Source organism: Salarias fasciatus, chromosome 12 (assembly GCF_902148845.1).
Source record: "Salarias fasciatus chromosome 12, fSalaFa1.1, whole genome shotgun sequence".
In the NCBI taxonomy this organism is placed as follows: domain Eukaryota; kingdom Metazoa; phylum Chordata; class Actinopteri; order Blenniiformes; family Blenniidae; genus Salarias; species Salarias fasciatus.
The window spans coordinates 28,372,958-28,391,994 of record NC_043756.1 but is presented as its reverse complement, the minus strand read 5'-3'; the positions used below and the strand labels follow the sequence as shown (position 1 = coordinate 28,391,994).

General features: G+C 42.3%; 1 protein-coding gene across 1 annotated transcript in view; it reads right to left on the bottom strand.

Annotated features, from left to right (window-relative positions):
* The window catches only part of nr6a1a (nuclear receptor subfamily 6, group A, member 1a), a 28,474-nt gene extending 10,222 nt beyond the window's left edge, over window positions 1-18,252 (bottom strand). The window contains exon 1 of the mRNA XM_030105026.1: window positions 18,214-18,252. Within this exon, the coding sequence (XP_029960886.1) occupies window positions 18,214-18,229 (16 nt within the window). The 5' untranslated portion in view covers window positions 18,230-18,252. The remainder of the gene's footprint in view (window positions 1-18,213) is intronic.
* Between the last annotated feature and the right edge of the window lie 785 nt (window positions 18,253-19,037).

Sequence of the window (19,037 nt, the reverse complement as noted above, 5' to 3'; positions counted from 1 at the left end):
TTTGCACTAATTCATCCACACCGTGAAAAAAAAAAAAAAAAAATTGTGGGTGCAAAAACCTCGCTGAAGGCACAAGTTTTTAATTGAGATCATGGGGGCGGTTGGGGCTTAAGCGCTAGCCAGGCGCTGGCTAATCCAGAGGGTTCTTAAGCTCTAACTCTCATTCTGTGAAAGTGGAGGTGTAACAGGCAGCAGGACGGAGAGCGCAGATGTCTGGAGGATGTTTTATTCAGCAGCTCTGATGAGCTGAAACGACACGACTGATTTGTTTACAGTCTCTCCTTTCGCTCGTCTTAACAACAGCGGTGTCGCGTGAAGAGGCCTCCTTCCAGGAAGCCACCCGACTCCACGAGAAGCAGCGCTTCTTCTCTCAGCTCGCTGCATCCATCAATGGCTCGCCTGTTTTCATACCTGAGCAGTCATTTTGTAGCTGAATCGCCAGTTTCAAGCTGTTGCCATGTAAACTCAACACTTTTCCTGAACGAAAACACACAAAAAAAATACTTTTTCACTTGAAAAGTTTAAACAGGGTCTATTATGGAGAACTGAGCCATAAATTCTACTCAATTATGTTTATTATAAAATGTACAGGATTTCAAAATAGAAAAGTAATGAAACAAGCCTTTGTACTTCTTTATAATAAACGAGTCAACACGAAGCAGTGGTTCTTCATGCACGTCGTGAACGTCACGCAGGCCGGGTGTGGCTGCTCACAGCACGACGCCTGCCAGGAAAGGAGTGTGAACGCCAGGATGCAATTACTTAACTCCAGGCTAAGACTTTGTTTTGAGTTAAGTTTTACTCGTAAAGTAGGATTACACCCAAGATCCAGTTTGGGATCAGGTTGGGATTGGAATTAAGCTTAAAACCAAGGTTAATGTTGGGATTAACCCCAATATGCTTTTCCTGTCAATACTGACATGATTTTCGTGGGTGAAGCTTTCATGACAATAACTCTTAAACCGTTCATGCCAACTAATGTATTTGAATAGCACAAAAAAGTGGAGAAATGGAGCGTTGCGACCACATAATGGTTGCGTGGTGGAACCCCCCCCAATCTGCAGCACGACCATCCAATCACAGACGAGATTCAGCAGTGTCATTCTCAGTATAGTCAGAGAATATACAGTGACACTGAAGAACTGAGAAAGTTGAAGTGATCCTGAAACATCCTCATAGACAATTCTCCAGCTATTAAATTTAAAGAAATCCAGGCAGCCTGAGAATAACTTGAGTCATAAGAGGATTAAAGCTGTTGTGGGGGATTCATTTGAGGTGAGGTTGGAGATAGACAGGTTCAAAGCCCAGGTAAAGGTTAGGGTTAAGATCAAGGCTGCTTGTGTTTTCCCCCCGTGTCTTTGAGAGCCTGCCCTGGGAGGTAGAGGTGAACACAGTGGATTTACATTGGGAATATCTAATCCCAAATCCTCTTGTGTGTGTGGACTCTGCATGTTGCTGCCATGTGTTTGAGGTTATTTGTACCCTTTTCCCACTGGCCAAAAAACCCGTTTAAACCCGCTAATAACCGGCTCCTCATGGCAGTGGGAAAGGGTTTAATCTGCATTTTGACCCGGGTCGATGGACCCTGCAAGCAACCCAGGTTTTAAACAGCTCGCCTCCGATTGGCTTCAGTGGGAAAGGCAGACCGGGGTCAACGCGGTAATTTACGTGATGACGTCAACGTAGCGTGCCTACGTTAGCGCGCTTGTCGTTTTTGGACACAGCGTGAGATTTCCTGCATCAAGTTGACCCAGCATTGGCAAGACAGCGAGATCAAAAAGCTTCTCTTGATCCGTGGGGAAGAGGAGATCCATCGACAGGTAACGGGGACTGTGCGCCTCTATTTTTTACGTCGCTGTGCTCCGTCGCACTGATGATGTCATAGACGTGGGACATCATCAGTGCGAGAAAACGCAGCCATGCAGCTCGCGTGCAGGAGATTAGACCCGGGTCTGCAGGCGGTGAGAAATGACTCAATTGCTTATTGTTAGGGGTTTCAGTGGGGTTTCCCACTACTTTCAGTGGGAAAGGGGTATTGGTGACTGTAAAATGTCCTGTAGGTGTGAATGTGAGAGTCTGTCTCTGTGTTTGTCCTGTGATTGACTGATGGTCCGACTTCACCCAGTGTTGGAATGGAACAGCTGCAGAGTCCCACAAGCTGGATGAGCAAAAACAGTGTGGATGGATACATGTATGTACGGATGGATGGACAGTCAAGGATGGATGGATGGAAGATGGATGGATGGACAAACAGTCAAGGATGGATGAACGGATGGATGGAAGATGGATGGATGGACAAACAGTCAAGGATGGATGGATGGTGAAACAGTCAGTAACTGAGGTCATGTTTCAGATATGACCTCACACACACACACACACACACACACACACACACACACACACACACACACACACACACACACACACACACACACACACACACACACACACACACACACACACACACACACACACACACACACACACACACACACACACACACACACACACACACACACACACTTTTGTGCTGATCACTTGAAACAGGAAAGTTGTAAAGACGGGGGCGGTAATTTGGAACACATGTGAGGGGAAATTTCGGGGAGCGGTCGGGGGAGTGGGCTCATTCAGAGGAAGTTGTTCAGAACAGGATGTACTCAGCAAAGTACATTAACAAAACGTACACACCAAAAATACGCGGAATATGAAACGGATGATCCGATTTCATTCCTACCGTGAAATAATTCCATATAAAGGTCAAAGAGGAACCGACCGGAGACCCTCTGGTCAAATCTATTTTTCATGCACTGAAGGTTACATCACCTCCTTTTTTTGACCTGTTGCTATCAACTCCACCCCCTGAAAACAGAGTGCAGTATATAGCAGAGTGCACTGCAGATGCTCTTGATCTGCACAGCAGATGAGGACGTATCAAGGAACAGAACGAAACAATGAGCCACTTTTCATAAAGACTAACGCTTGCACTCTTCATGTCTCAAGCTCGCCGTTTTTCAAAGTGTGGGAGGATGATGGAGTTTAAAACACATCGTTGGCCCTTGGGGGGGGGGGCATGTGAAGTTACTTTTGCTAATCATGTAGGTGCTCTCAATACTTTAAAGACGACGATCTGAGAAAGCTGTTGAAATCTTCTCTTAATCCCACATCTACCTCCAGGCCACAGAGTCAAACTCAATGCGGAAGCTGGGAATTAGGTTGGAGGGAATATTGTCTGCTGATCATACCGTTAATCTTCATCAGGCTCCACACACACACTCATCACGCACAACATGAAGTACGCCAAACGAGAACAAGGCGAGAAACCCGGCCAGGTGTTGAAACCATTCCTATGCGAGACCGTCACAACGGGCAACTTGTTTTGTTCAAGTTTAACTTTACAGGCGTGTGCTGATGCAGAAAGAAGCCATCAGTCGATGGTCCACTGTCGAGAGACTGATATGATCAGCTATCATACTCCATGTATGCTGATGACAGTGTATTAAATGATCATGTTTACATTTAAGAAGCTCTGCATCCTTATTGTGGATCTACTGGTGAAAGTGCAGTACTATTTACAGTCAGCGTTTCAGAAAAGTAGAGTCTACCTCGTCTCCACGGAGACATAAAGCTGAGTGTTGTGGAAACATTGCACTCTGGTTTTCAGTTTGTCCAAACCGTTGTTGTTATGTAAACCAACGGCCAAACTGAAGCGAAAACTCGCCCGCTTTTATTTGAAGACATGGTGAAAACAGGCCTCGAGTTATGTTGAAGACCTTCCCTGGTAGATAACCCTTCTAAAATCATCTATTGTCCAGTTTTAGAGTCCTTTTTGAACTTCAGATTAATTTTTCTAGCTTCAGTGTGTTGACAGCAGCATTCAGAGCTGGTCTTCAGGTTCCTTCCCCCCAGTGTGTCGTCCTCTCTAACTGCTCTCTAAAAACCACAGAGAGATACTTAATTCAGATCTTCAGCAGGTTGCTCCTTTGCTCAAATTCCTGGTCTTCCTGCCATGTGGTCAGATTAACAGATCTTTGCAGGCAGGTGTGGTTGAGGTGGTGACCTGTGAGTGTACATACTGATTAGGTCCTCCTGCTCTCCCCCACCGCTAACAGAGAGCAGATGGGTCGGACTCCATGGTTACAGAGAGAAGCTGCAGCTATCAGCCAGCAGCAGCTGATCAGTATCAGGGGATCGAACACATCAGGACCAGACACAGATCAGACGGATACAACTTGTTGCTGATGCAATGAGGGGAAGTGACGGTGGGAAGTTTGACTCGTCTACAAAGCTTCTTTCCTGACACTTTGAAGCATTTGTGTTTTGAAGGTAACCGTAAAGCTATTATTCAAAGATTTGTAAATGTCTCAAGTTTGTGCTTCATACATCCAAACTGATTCACAACTCTTTCATTCATACATTTGTTTTTTTAAACATTAAAACTGCTTTTGCACCGTTTTTATTAAAAAAAAAAAAAAAAAAGTCTACCAAACTAAAACTGATCTATTTTTTGATTTGAGAAGGAATTTCTTTCACATAAAGAAAAGGAGATCACTCATAAAGCCCCTTCGTGTTTAAACAAGTAGTCGACATTGAGTGTGAGGGACTCGGGTTTGAATCCCGGTTATGGCAGGAGGAGAATGAGCCAAGTCAAAGGCTCCATTTACTGGAGGCTTGCACTGTTTTTGCGTTCCTGTTTCAGATAAACCGATCACTGTGAAAAAAATAAATCGTTACAATGCTGAATCTGACGAACGTGGCACGGAATTACTAGTTTACAGGTTCAGCCTTCAGGTGAACAACTTACCGCACTACTTGATCAACGTTAGCCCCAAATCTAGTTTTCAAATAATCTTTTTTCTCATTACTTCTTCATGTAGGAATTGAATTAATCATTTGGTAATGTAAGCATGAGAGAGGCTTTAGTTCATATACACACACACGCGCACACACACACATACACACACACACACACACCATGTTAGTGAGTAATCGCTGCCCTTCCACGTAGAGCTTTTCACGTGAACCGGCGCTCGCTGGGCGAGGCGGACGGGGACGCGGCCGAGCTGCCGCTGCCGTCCTGCAGGTTACCGCTGGCCGCTGAGCCTGGAGATTAACCTGGCCATCTGATTAATGTAAGACTCTTGTGTAATACAACAAACTGCACTACACACAGGCAGCTTGACCCTTACCCTCCTATGGGATTCTGCGGTGGGGAAGCCAATAATGGAGGCGGACAAACAGGTTTCCAGAGACCAGCTCGATGCTGCTGCTGCTGCCTCGCCTCATGGATTCATCTGAAACATGCAGCTGAAGCTCTTCTAACACTGCAGGCCTGCTCAGTTATTGCCACATATGTGCAGGCCATATATTAACGGCATCCCATTGATCCAGATTGTGGATTGATTGTGGTTGTATTCTCATTTGATCGTGGAAAAAAACTATGCTTTGAGTGGTTTGTTCGAGTGGACTGTCTGCTGGCGTGTGAACAAAGAGACAGCGACACATCCAGAGGAAGGTTGGGCTCTATTCCAGACAAACCCAAACTGGGTTGGAGTGTTCAAACAGCTCAGACTGAAGTCAGGGCCAAACGTAGGCCATTCAGAAACACCGTCGCTGAGAGACAAATCGTCTTTATCTGGGTTTTTGGGCGCCGTGAATGAATTTCTGCAGCTGAAAGACTCAACTCAGCTTCTCCCTTTTCAAGAGTCCTCACGACAAATCATTGCAACTTCCATTGTGGACTTGGCAAGTTTTTATGAGTAGCTCATCCTGGTTAATCACAGTCAAAGTGACACTTAATGTGGATTCTTAAAACATCCCATGAACACTTAGACCTAAAGCCAACATCTCGTATATCTGGTTGGTTTAGGAAGAATGTTCACATACTCAACTCAACTTTATTTCTATAGCACTTTAAAACAACTGCTGCTGGCACAAGGTGCTGTACAAAGCCATAAATATCTCAGTGCAAGCAGTTGTTAGCATTCTTGACTCATATCGAGTGTCGAGGGCTTGAAACATCTTCTTCATTCCAGAAAAGTTTCATGTTTACACTGCAACATTTTAAAAACAATGTCTGTTTGCAGGGAAACTGCAGAAATGCTGAAAACAGTGAAGTTTCCATACTGGGTCACTGGCAGGTGCCTGTTGTTGTTTCTGTAATGAAACCACACTCTGTTGTTACCGTCTATCTTCTCCCCCATGAGCAGGAGAACTGTTCAGTACGGCTGCGGTGAGCACACACAGGAGCAGGGTTTCAGAAAAGTTGTGCTTCAGCGCATTTCCATGGAGCGTTTTCAAAAAGTTCCACCTTGGGAGTCATTTTTCAAAACGTGAACGTCACCATCCAGGACAAACCCTTCAGCTCCATCATCTGGGAGCAGCGACACCCTGAACTGGATGGAGAAGACGTGGCTCACTTGGTAAAATTCCAATTCCAACGTGGATGGTTCAATCACAAGTCTCGCCCTGATGAGTGCTAAAGAGTCTTTGAGCAAAACACTCATCCAAAACAAATGGAGGTGAAACACCTTCAATTGAAATAATAAAGACTCTAAAGAAGGCTTTTTAACCAATGAAATGGGGAAATATTGATTCAGAAATGTGGCCCATCAATGGAATCATGAACCAAACAAACTGACCTCCTGGTCCTGATCTAAAACAAGACCAGAGAAGCCTGGACTGGGATCAACAAACGGTACATGGACCAAACAGGAACTAAAGAGATTCAGAAGCTCCGCCTCCTTCTCAGCTCGGGACTTTTTCTTCTTGGTAAAACAAGTTTGACTTTGAGCATTGATACTCAGGACAACCTTCATCCATAAACAGCCGGCTCAAGAACCTGCAGAACGAGGCTGGAACTGCTGCACGTCTCACCTGGCGCTGCGTGAAGGTTAACGTCTGAATGTGGTTGTTTGGTTCTTCAAAGCAGTCATGTTATTTTATTTCCCCACTTACAGATCCTGCAGACTGCCTTCTTTTAATTTTCTCCATGTGAATACTAGCAAACCACTCAGGTTTTTAAGAATTTCTTGACGAACTGCAGTGGAAATCAGCACCATTGACTCTCCAGCTCCAACTAGTGGTGAGCAGCCGTACTGTAGATAGGAAGTGGTTAAAACAATCGTTTCACCAAATAATGTTGTGATTCTGAGAAATTTACCACCCAGCTGTTAAAATTTCTCAAATTAAATTTTAGTTAATGAGATCTGTGAACTCTGTTCTATGTTTTCATTTAATCATCCAAATGATGGTTGAAGAAAGTGATATGTGTGTGTGTGTGTGTGTGTGTGTGTGTGTGTGTGTGTGTGTGTGTGTGTGTGTGTGTGTGTGTGTGTGTGTGTGTACCTCATGGGAGCTGGCTTGTAAAGGAAACCTGATACAGTGACTGTAGTCAACGTTTGACCCAGTCACCCTCTGATTAGGAGACACTATGTTGTGACAATAAACAGGCCACAGGAACCTAATCTTTAATATTAAAATGAGCGGGATTAGGCGTGTGTGTGTGTGTGTGTGTGTGTGTGCATTAATTTAAAGGGGCAGCTCATCAGAGGCATGTGACTGAGCTGAGAGCTATAAGCCTCCCAGAGAGAGCGTTTGGGGGGGGGGGGGGGGGGGGGGGGCTTCATAGCGGGCTTCAGGATTCATGTACTGGAGGTAATTAGAAGGTGGTGGGGGGGTGGGGGTTGGATGGGGGGGGCATATGGCATAAAGCCTCTCCCAGATAATGACTGGTGAATAGAGGACTTCTAAAGCCCAGAGACAGATTACCATTTAAATGGCGCGGGGCTCCAGCCTGGTGGCTGCATGCAGCCTCACTGTACAGAGACAATGGCCGCCCGGCCCCGGATTACTATTTAACCATTCTGGTGATTAACTCTATATGGCGCAGAGGTTAAGTCGACTCGGAGAGGAAGCTCCAGCAGTCAAGAAGAAGAAGCCGCCGCCGCCGACTGTCTTCAGAAATCCAGTGATTTCTCAGTGTGACGTCAGATTAACGCCCTTCTCTCATCTTCATGGCTTTTTTTTTTTACCTGCAGATTAAGATTCTCTCTCAGCTCTTCTTCCTTTCTGCAAACTCCCTTTTTTTTTAAAAAAAAAAAACGATATTCAGTCATTCGAGTATAGCTCATAGGCAGTGATGAGCAATTTTTCACCGAACAGGTGTTTAAAGAGAAAAAAACAAAAGATGATTTTGAACATTCTCTGACAAAGTTTTCCATTTCAATCAGTGAACGGCAAATCAATGAAACGCGGACAGTGTTAAATCATTAAAAAGAAATGGAAATGTTGCTTTTTTACTGCAGATTATGACGAACAGTATTCAGTATTCATCAGTTTATTCATGTTGCTTTTTTTGGATAATGTTAAATGAGATTTTAAGTAGAAATGGGCCATTTTCATAGCTCCACTACTTCCTGAAATTAACTGTGCACATTCATTTCCTGTCTTGTATTATTGGCCAAAATGATTAATCCAGGTGTGTCTTGTTGCAGCAGTCTAAACCAGACACACCTGGATTAATCAGTTTGGCCAATAATGTAAGACAGGAAATGAATGTGCACAGCTATTTTCAGGAAGTAGTGAAGCTGTGAAAATACCCCATTAGTGATTTTCATTAGTTGAAACGTAAAATTGTTTTCAGAATAAAAATATTTGTAAAATAGAGTTAACTTCATTGTTTAATCTGGATTATCACAGCAACAGAAGTGTAAATAAAGAAAAAAAATATTCCAGAAAATTAAAGGCTGATGTAATGATCTGGTAATCATTTGCAAACATTTGCAGAAAAAAATAACAAAACAAATGCAAAAATCAATGTAGTTTTTTATTCTGTGGTAAAACCACAAATTAAAACACATTTTTAATTTTCAAAGTATATTTGTTGTTGTTACTTTCTGTGACCAAATGAATCAATGTGAGCGCCTTAACTCAGATCTGTAACTTAATGCAAATACAAAAAGAAAGATATCTACAATTTCAGGGGAGGAATTGAAGCAATTTTTATTCTAACTTTTTTCAAAGGTGCTGAAAAATTTGAACTGGTTAAATATTTTTAAGTCCAGCGAATTGTTCCTCATATTCTGTGGAAAATGTTTTAGTCTGACTTTTTCTGTGCCCTCTGAACTCACTTTTGTTATCAAATCTAGACTAATTAGACTAAAATCAAGACTAATTGATGAAAAATAACTAAAAAACAATGTGTCACTGGTTCAATTGTGCTTTGTAATGATTTTTTTTACATATTTGGACCAAAAACAGTTATTTATTTGCTAGAATTGATTAGTTTGATCCATTAGTAGCTCCTGAAATGATAACAGATGATGTTTTGTTCATTTTTCTGTTGTATGTCTGCTTGTTTTGAGGGAATTCAGAGGTTTTGTGGTCATTCTGGCTGTCCATATGACATACTGGAATATTAAAGAGAATCCTGGCCACATGCGTAGATTACAATCCCAGTTTTTGCTCCAGTGTGGCCGTCGGTAGCTGGCTTCATTATGTATCACAGTCATAAACAAAAGGGAATCATCAAAAAAACAAACAAAAAAAAAGACAACATGAAAGTTTTTTGTGTTCATTTTTATCAACTTTAAATAAAGCAGAACGAGAGAGCAAACTTTAAGAAGCTCTTCCTGCTGGTTTTTGTGTTTTTACTGTAAAGCGATCACCTCGGTCAAACACATCAGATCTCCTCCCTCCTCATCCTGCCATTTGTCGGCCTATTGAGGAAGACGCATTCGAACCATATATTTCTCTGGCCAGCACCTGTGAAACCCGACTTCCTTCAGCACACAATGGGCATTTAGCCGCCTTCACTCAGGCTGATTTGAGAAATCCGTCACCCCCGTCTTTCAAGTGCATGGCCACCATATAAACGGGCCGGCTCGCACCTCCACACACTTGATCTCAGCGCGTCGCGTCCCGTGACTCCTCCCCGTCCCGCCTGGAGATGACGGGGACATATTCAGCACGTTTACAGGTGGGGATGTGGCCTTTGTGAGGCTCCCGCCTGCTCCGGGTTTGACCCCGGCTCTTCCCACGCCGCCCCGACCGGCACACACACACACACACACACACACACATCACAGCCCTCAACCTGCTTTCACACCTCTACTCTTACAGGAAGCAGGGGATCAATACATGTGATTTATTAAAATATGGTCTGATGGTTTGTTTTTGAGGTCAAACCAGCTGCTGTCAAACATTTAACTGTGAAAATAAGACTTCTTTCAACAAGTTAATGTAATTGGAGGAGCTTAATTAAAGCCTGACAGTTTGAATGATTTAAATAACATTAAGTCAAGTCATCTAGAAACAAATGCTGAAAAACAGTTCAAATAAATGCATGAGGCATGTATAAAAGTGGACCTATTTCCTGAATATTATCAGTATTTTTGACTGTAAACATTGTAACAGGGTTGTTTTTACATGAACAATGTTAAATTAAAATAAGGTGACACTGACAAATTACACACTTTTGATCAATTTTATCGCTATTTTTAGAATCTTTTTACATAAATACACACATATGAATGTAAATAACAAATATTTTACATCTTCAATTGAAGCACTGAATTAATCTCTGAATGGGGTAAAAGCATCACTGGATAATAACACATACAGTACATACCAAGAAAGTAATTATTGGTTTATAGAATCTAGATTTAATACACAGGAAACATTCATCTGAATGATTACAGCTATATGAGGATATCTCTTATTGATGCATAACCTGATATAAAGGATTAACTTCGCTTTTTGTAATGAGATGATAGCGGAGATGATTTTCACCGCTAATGATATTAAATATTGACAATATTCACACATTAGGAAGCTGGATTGAAGTGCTGGTGTAAAAACAAACAAAATGCTGAATGTTTCACTGTCCCTCCATGAGCCACTTACAGGAGATCGTTGGATATGTTTACTACATGAGGCTCCAACTCCTGATTTAGAATATGGAATGTTTGTATACAATAATAAAAAACAAATCAGAGTTTGAAAATCGAGTACTTAAAAGTATTTCGGTGATTTCCCTGTAATGACATTCTAATGCTTTATGACTCACTTAAGTTTGAGTAAAAAAAATTTTTTTGCTTTTAATATGGAATAAAGTCAGTTTTTAAGTTTACAATTGACCAAAAGTACACTTATTTTTGAATATATATACATATATATATATATATATATATATATATATATATATCACATCACAGTGTGGGTGATGAAATATCTCTTTATATCTTAAAAAGGATGGGAAATAGAAAACACTGAAAATACATCAAACCAGCATCCGTACACACAAACCCCAAATATAAGGCTAAAGTGGCAAGCGTAATCAGAACTGTCATAAATTATCAAAACATTACTGAAACTACACTTTCTACACTCTACACTACAATGTGTAGAGAACTGACTAAATACAGTTTTTACGGTTTGTTACAGAGGTAATTTTGAACAAAGGTGAACTTTTACAAATTATGGTCACTTGCTGGATAAAGATTTAATGTACATTTAAAAAGTTTGCCAGTTTTGAACTTCAGAAATAAAAAATCTTTTGAAATGAGGGAGTTCATGTCAAAGTGTTTTGTTTTGGTGTGATAAGCTTTATTCTGAAAAATGCTGAATTTAAAATGTTCATGTCACTAGTTTAACGGTTTTCATTTGTACAGTGCTGATGATTAAATATTTATTTCAGGGCTGTCACTTTTAATGGCATTAATCGCCATGATTTAATGTGAGTTGTCCAAAGTTTGATTTTTCTATTGTGATTAATTACAGAAGTAGGATAAGGGGTTAGCAATTGGATCAAAGATAAGAAATATGGAAAAGTTAGAAATCAGACAGCGGTGGTGTTGCTGCACTTTTGTTACTTTAAAATTGACTATGCTAATGAAAGGCTTTTTTTTATTATTATTTTCGGCCATGATAGACACATGAACTGCCCTTCCCTTGAGCATCTCACATTGTTAGATGGTTCAAATCCCACATTTGCGTTTTCCCATATGAAACAGTTTATTTTATTCACGTTATTTTCATATTTGCAATTGAAAAATATGTCGTGTATGGGCTGGAAGACATGAAGAAACAAGTTTCAACTCGTAATAATCCGTGCTGATTTTAAATCTCAAGACTGCAGATAAACTCAGATTCACTGAGAACCTTCAGTACAAACTCAAAGTGGAGAATTTAGCAATGTAGCGATTCTTCAAATAGAATAAAATGTTACGAGATGTACTGTATGATCCCACTTTTCTTTGGCAAAATACTTCAGCCTCTTTGCTTCAAAATCTACAAGAAACACCCTCGTTGCTATATACACGATGTCTGTAGTATTGCATCTGTTTATACTGTATTGCTATATATGTCCATAATTTGATATCTGTTGTTGTTATATATTTAACTGGCACATACAGGTAAATAACAGCAGTATTCAGTATTTGATCAGTATATACTGCTATACAGGTTGGTGTTAATATTGACATATTCTGCTAAATATTAGTTGTATTGTTTTGTATTCAATCCGTTGATGTATGATACATGATTTATTCAGAATACATTGCTTTATATGTTGGGTTATTGCATATTATTGGTATGGATGTCGGTAGTATTTTGCAGTATTTATTCTGTATATAATATTAAATACGTCACTGATACAGTAAAAACACTACCACGTATTGCTAATGTTGGTGGCATCTGCCAGTATTTAATCTGAATGTATTGCTATATGTTAGCTATTTTTCAGTAATGGGTTTTGATCTATTGCTGTATAAACTAGGGTTAATGTACAGCGTACAATCACATTATAAAATATATTTCATTGATTTGAGTTTGATGTGTAAATATTAATAAATTGCATAGACGTCTAGTACTTCATGTAAATATGCTTCTGTGAATGTATTCTATCTTTTTGTAACCTTTAGTTAAAGAAAAAGCCTACGTTCCTCTGGAGGAGAGTATACATTTAACTAATATCTGTAATTAACTGACATTAGAAACTCCCTGAAGAAGTGATGATCTGCTGAAGAAACGCTTCCAGCTGCATTCTGGGACACATCTGGACTCTGCTGTTCAATATCAACCTTCCTGACCAGACTGAGGAGCAGCGCTCATCGTTTAATCCCTGAGAATAAATCTCATCTCCTCCGAATGGGCTAATTTTAGGCATCAAAGCCAGAGAAAGATAGATGGATGAATCTCTGCAAATGTTCCCACATTTAGGGGAGAATTTCACACGGGGGTGAGACAATATTTCTCTTTCAGGGTGAGTCTTTGTTGAATCGGGAGATTCTCGGGTTGCGAATCTATCACAAGGTCATAAAAGGAGACGATAAATTCCCCCGAGGTGACGATAAAGAGTCATAAAAGCCCTGCTTCATCTTGAACTCCACCCTCTCTTTCTCCCTCTGGCATGGGTGCAGGAACCCCCGATGCTTCTGTCACACACATACACACACACACACACACACACAGTCACCCCCACCCCACAGGCTCATTAAAGGCTGCATTGTTTCCCAGGGGTCAGCCCGGGTTTCATTCCAATCTTTAACGCAAACCAGGAGATGCGAGCGGAGCGTTTAAAGAAAAGACACACAGCTTATTGAGAGCAAGAACAAGAGTTCTGACTGTAAAACCCACAGAAATGATCATTTTCTATCACAGGGAGTTCAAAAAAGAGCTTTAACTTAAGAGTTAAAAGAGCGTTGTATTAATTTTGGTCTCAAATATGACTTTTTCATTGAAACAGGTTTTCAAGTGAAAATGCCAAACGTTCTTTTTGTTTTCGGTGTTCATTCAAACAACGAGGTTCGGAATCACTGAAAATGCAACTTTTAGAAACCAGTGTTTCTATACGTTTGTTAGTCGATGGACGACAACAACGGCGGCCTCCAGAGCGGCGTGACTCCCAGTCCATATTCTCCTGGGGCTGAGGGTTACAGACCCTTTTTACACGGTTTCCTCGTTTTAGAAAAGTTTTAAGTTTACCTGATCATGTTCTGAAAATGTGCCAGGGCACACGTTGGTGGTTTTCTTAATGAACCACAAACATCCTGGTCGAGAACGTTGCGCTGTGAACAGCAACAGGGGCATTGGTCCAGGAGCATGTGGACTGGAGGACGCCACTGCATTAACCTGGTGCGCTTGCTCAGTAGCAGCGTTTCTTCCATCTACATGGAGACAGAGCCCAGGTGTTTTCCTGAAAGTTTTGCGAGGCACTCTGGGCATTTTCACTAACTTCCACCCTGCGAGCCCTTCTCAAAAAGTTCCCATTTCAGTAGCGCTTACACTCAAAATGCAACCAGGGTTTTGCATTTTCCCTTGAAACGTGGCGTAAAGGTGGCCGGCGCAGGGCCCTGAACGCATCGCGCTGGGAACAGAGATGTATCGTGGCCAGATCTGCCCATTGTCCGCCCCCGGCGCACACAAAGGCCGGAGTGTAGTGTAAAGCAGGCCTTTGAGAGGCTGACAGAGCAGCTCCTGCCACTGAGGGGCTTTTCTCCCGGCCTGGTTTTGTCTCAGGCTTTCCATCACAATCGTGCCCAGCTGAGCCCGGGAGCGGGGGTTGCAGGAGTCTGCTGTACTTTTCCGCTGTCGGCATCCTCCCCCCTCCTCCTCCTCCTCCTCCTCCTCTCAGCCCCCCTCCCTCTTCCTCCCTGTAACTTATCTCTTCTACCTGGGAGAGAAGGAAAGTAAAGCCCCTCCGGCCACCCTTCTCACATGCACACACCCCGACCAGGACTCTGCTATGCAGATGGACGCACACCAGCGCAGTGGCGGCGGCTGAAGGCATGTGAGGAGCCCGTGGGACTGAGATCCCGCATTCCTGGCAGGCCTCACTGTCATGCTAATGTTTGAAGTAACGTGCATGCAGTTGTAGATTGGGCTCATCCAGGGGACAATGGCGACCTGTTGACATCGCTGTCTTTATAATATACACCCGGGCCGAGGAGGCTGAATCAGTAAAGATCGGCCTACATGCTAATGTTATGCTAATGCTAGCCACATGGATGCTACTTTGTTGAGTAATGTGGGAAAGCGGCTGTACTGGAGGAGTCTGCCTCGCGCTCTCAGCGCCGTTTGCATGTGAAAGGATCATTCAGATGTTTTCTTTGACTGGGTGTAAATTTCACATTACAATTTATTTCTGCATGTGGAGAATTCAGGTGTTTTGAACACACCTCGACCACCGCGGGAAAAAGCCACCTAATGGAGTGGCATGGAGAGGGTGTTTGTTTTACCAACCTAATTATTTTCAGTTTTCTTGCAATTTTCTGCCTTTCAAGTCATGGAAACTTAAATTTTGTGAGTTTTGTTGTCTTAAAATACCATTGTTGTTGATAGGCACTACAGAAGATGTGATTGTGTTGTCATTTATATCAATTAATTCAACAGGAAGCGAGTTTAAAAGTTAAGTTTAGATGATTTTTGACTAATAAACAGATATTCATGTGAATGTATAAAACTCAACATATCAAAACTCAGTTTTAACCAATTATCAGAATAATTTCATTCATTCTGAGGAAATTTAAGGATTAGATGGAAAATTTCTCGAGCAGCATTAGAAACTTGCATAAAAAAAAAAAAACTTCATCTGGAAATCCAAGTTTTTCTAATTAAAGTGAATACATAAGATTTTCCCAGTTTAGCAATTTGACAATTCATCAGATTATATTATAGTGGACTGACTGCTGTGTCAAAACTTGAATGGAAAACATTTAAAAAAGTAAAAATGCTAATAATAATAATAATAATTAATAATAATAATAATAATAATAATAATAATAATGAAATTAGATTGCATAGATAGAACTTTGAACATTTTTGTGAAGTATAAAAATAAAAGATAACATAAAATGAGTAGAAATATTTTATAGATTTCTTAATGAAAAAAATAAACAAAATAGGCACACATTGAAATGAAATACATGTTTAAAGGCAGCAGACTGTTTTCATTCAACCTCTTTAAAAGGTAAAATTTAACATCAAAGTTTGAAACAGAACATTTTTTTAATTTCATGTTGAAAAAAATTAGAAATACATTTTTAAAAAAAAAATCCAAAAAACAAAATTTTCTAATCTAAAATTTTTGAAAGCCACAACATTTATAACACTGAAGTTTCCCTGGAGGCTGTCTGATGTGTTTTATAACCAAAACCTGGCTTATTTATCTCCCTCTGCTCATAATGATCACATACATTCAAACAGCAGGATCAAAACAAACTGAAAATTTAAACGGCCTTCGGCTCGATCATCAAATTTGTGCGACAAGCGTTTATGAGTTGTTGCAGCAGTGAGGCATGTTAAACATCAGTGCTTAAGCTTTCTGCCTTAAGAGACAGCGGGAACTTGTTTAGACCCCGAGACCCCCCCCCCCCCATTTAAAAGTCAGGTCTAAACAGGCAGCACACTCTGATATGAACCAGGTGGCGGCTTTTACAGCCCCTGCTTTGTGATACACACACACATATAAAAGCATGGTTAATGAATGTTGAGTCTCCTCTGTATTAAAGGGAAGGGGAGGGGCGAAGTGTGTGTGAGGAGTGTGGAGGGGGGGGTGTGTGTACTTCCCACAGCCAGCAGGAAAAACTCCCACTGATCCAAAACACACATGTGGGGGACAGAAGATACAGTAAAACATGCTCGGTTCAGGCGCTGGTTTTGCTCTGCTGGTGCAGTAAAACACGGCGTGTTTGTGTGTTTGTGCTGGGGAGGGGAGGGGGGGTGGGGGTGGGAGAGGGCAGCTGCAGGAACACACCCTTGAAAGACAAAGATCTGCAACATGACGGACCTGACGGTTGGGTTTGACGTGCGCGACGTGGACCCGGAAGAGTGCGAGCGAGGGGCTGGGGGTGACTGCAGCCTGCATGTGAGGCAGGAATGGGCAGCTTCTGGTCATCGGCTATTTATAGGCCCGGCATTACAGAGTCACAGGAGTCCCTGACCTCCCCCCACTGCTACTATTGATCTCCACACTGCCTCTGTCCCCTGCATCCACACAAACAACCCGGCAAACACACACTTTTCTCAAACCGTTTTCTGAGTGTAACATGCAGTTTGGTCCCATCACATCGCCGCACGTGCACAAATCCACATCATGTAGCAGCAGCGTGGAGTTAACCCTCTCCCAGCTGGAGCACAAACCAACAAGGCTGCTGGGTGGGGGGATTAACATGAAGAGAGGGAAGGGGGGAGGGGACGAATACAGTAACATGGTTCCTCCACATGCTCCACTGAAGTCCTTCAAAGAAAATATCAAGTGAGACAAAGACGGTCTCCACTGCTCTCCAAACTGCTCACACAGATTTCTTTCTTTTTTTTTTTTCTAAAGAAGTTACCTTAAAAAAAAAAAAATCACCAATAAGGCAATAAAGAGGGGAGTGATCTGCCCTGCTTTGCCATGTGGGCCATATCTTAAGAGTGAAAAGGGATCACATTCCAAATTCCTGCAATACAAGGGGGAGAAGGGGGAGAAGGGGGTGGCAGGGACAGTTTGGCGAACAGATCTTACGTTTATTTTGCCAAAAATAAAGTGATCAAGGAGCGTTGAAGCTGAAAACACAAAGTTCAAGGAGAGAAAAGAAAAGGCGGCGATAAAGCAGGAGAAGGAGGTTTTGGGGTTAGATTTGACTAGGACCCTGAGAGTGACCCTCCCTCCGCCGTATCAACACTGCTGACTGTGGTCAAACCTCCACACGCTCACATAACCGGGATCAATACGATATGTGCAATTCCCCACCGCGTCGATACACGTCATAACACGCACGTAAACAAAGCACTTGAAGGTATCGATCGGCTGTGCAAGGCTTGGGTTTCTCCGCTCATTGAGCCGGCCCGAGCCTCATCAGGTATGCACCGCTAACTGTAACATTAATTTATTCTAACAGGGGAAAAACAGACACACCTGAAGATTTGGGAGTTCTTCAGCTTTTTACGCATTTTTTGAGGCGTAAAATGAAACGCTACATTCAAAATGGTCCCTGCATTTTAACGGCTTTGAGGGATTTTAAACATATATTGCAACAATAAGGGACACACCAATGTAAGTGAATGGAAAATGAATAAAAACAGGTTTTTCTAGGTGGAAAATCAACATCTCTCTTGACCAGAAAGCAGTTGCAATGCATCCTTATCTCCTCTCCCATTCACATGCAATTACAGTGAGAAGTGTGGCCCATTAAGAAGAAAGCATAGCCTCCTCAGCCAGCCTGTCCTTACCTTCCCATGTATCCATTTCATGCTTCTCCCAGGCTGCCTGGACCCCATTCAAGCTCGGACTGGGCTAAGGAGAAGCCACCGGGCCTGGTCGCCCCATCACCCTCTTCTTCTCCGCTGCTCTGTCTTTATTTCTCCCTTTGGCCCTCTCTCTCTGTGTCTCTGTCTCCCAGCAGCCTCTTTCCTCGACAGCCTGCCCCTCTCTGACCACAGCCAGAGCCCAGCAACGCCACTGGTCACTTTACTGCCTGGTCACATGACCAGCAGAGTTCAAGCCCCCGGGGTCACCGCTTGGCTTGAGGTCCAATGACAGCCAGGGGTTATCTGAGTGGAACTGATAGTCCTATTTTCGCTGCCGTTCAACAATACTGCACCTTCCCCCCATCTCTCCCTCCCTCTCTCTCCCCTCACCCGAATTAGCCTCCTGTTCTGCCTCTGGCACTTCTGAGGGGGACCAAAGTGCACACCCGAGCACAAACACAGGTTCAAGCTGACAAAACACACAGACATTAACTAATTGAAGCACTTAGCTGAACAGGGGAAGAAGCTTCCAGCTAAAGTTTGGTATCCTTCTTGGTTACAAACCCAGTTTAACGAAGAAGCCGGTGAGATTTAAACACTCAACCCAGGCAGAGAGACTCTGCGTTAAAGGTTCTGGAGTGTGGACAGTCTACAGACAAGATTTCAGGTTTCGGTTCACAAAGGTTTTTGACAGGAACGTTTTGATCGCAGCACGACTAGAAATACTGAAGCTTGTATGTCAGGCCACTAGGTGGTGCTGTGGTTGGTTTTTTTGTAAAGCGCAGCACTCGGTGTCTGGTATGGAA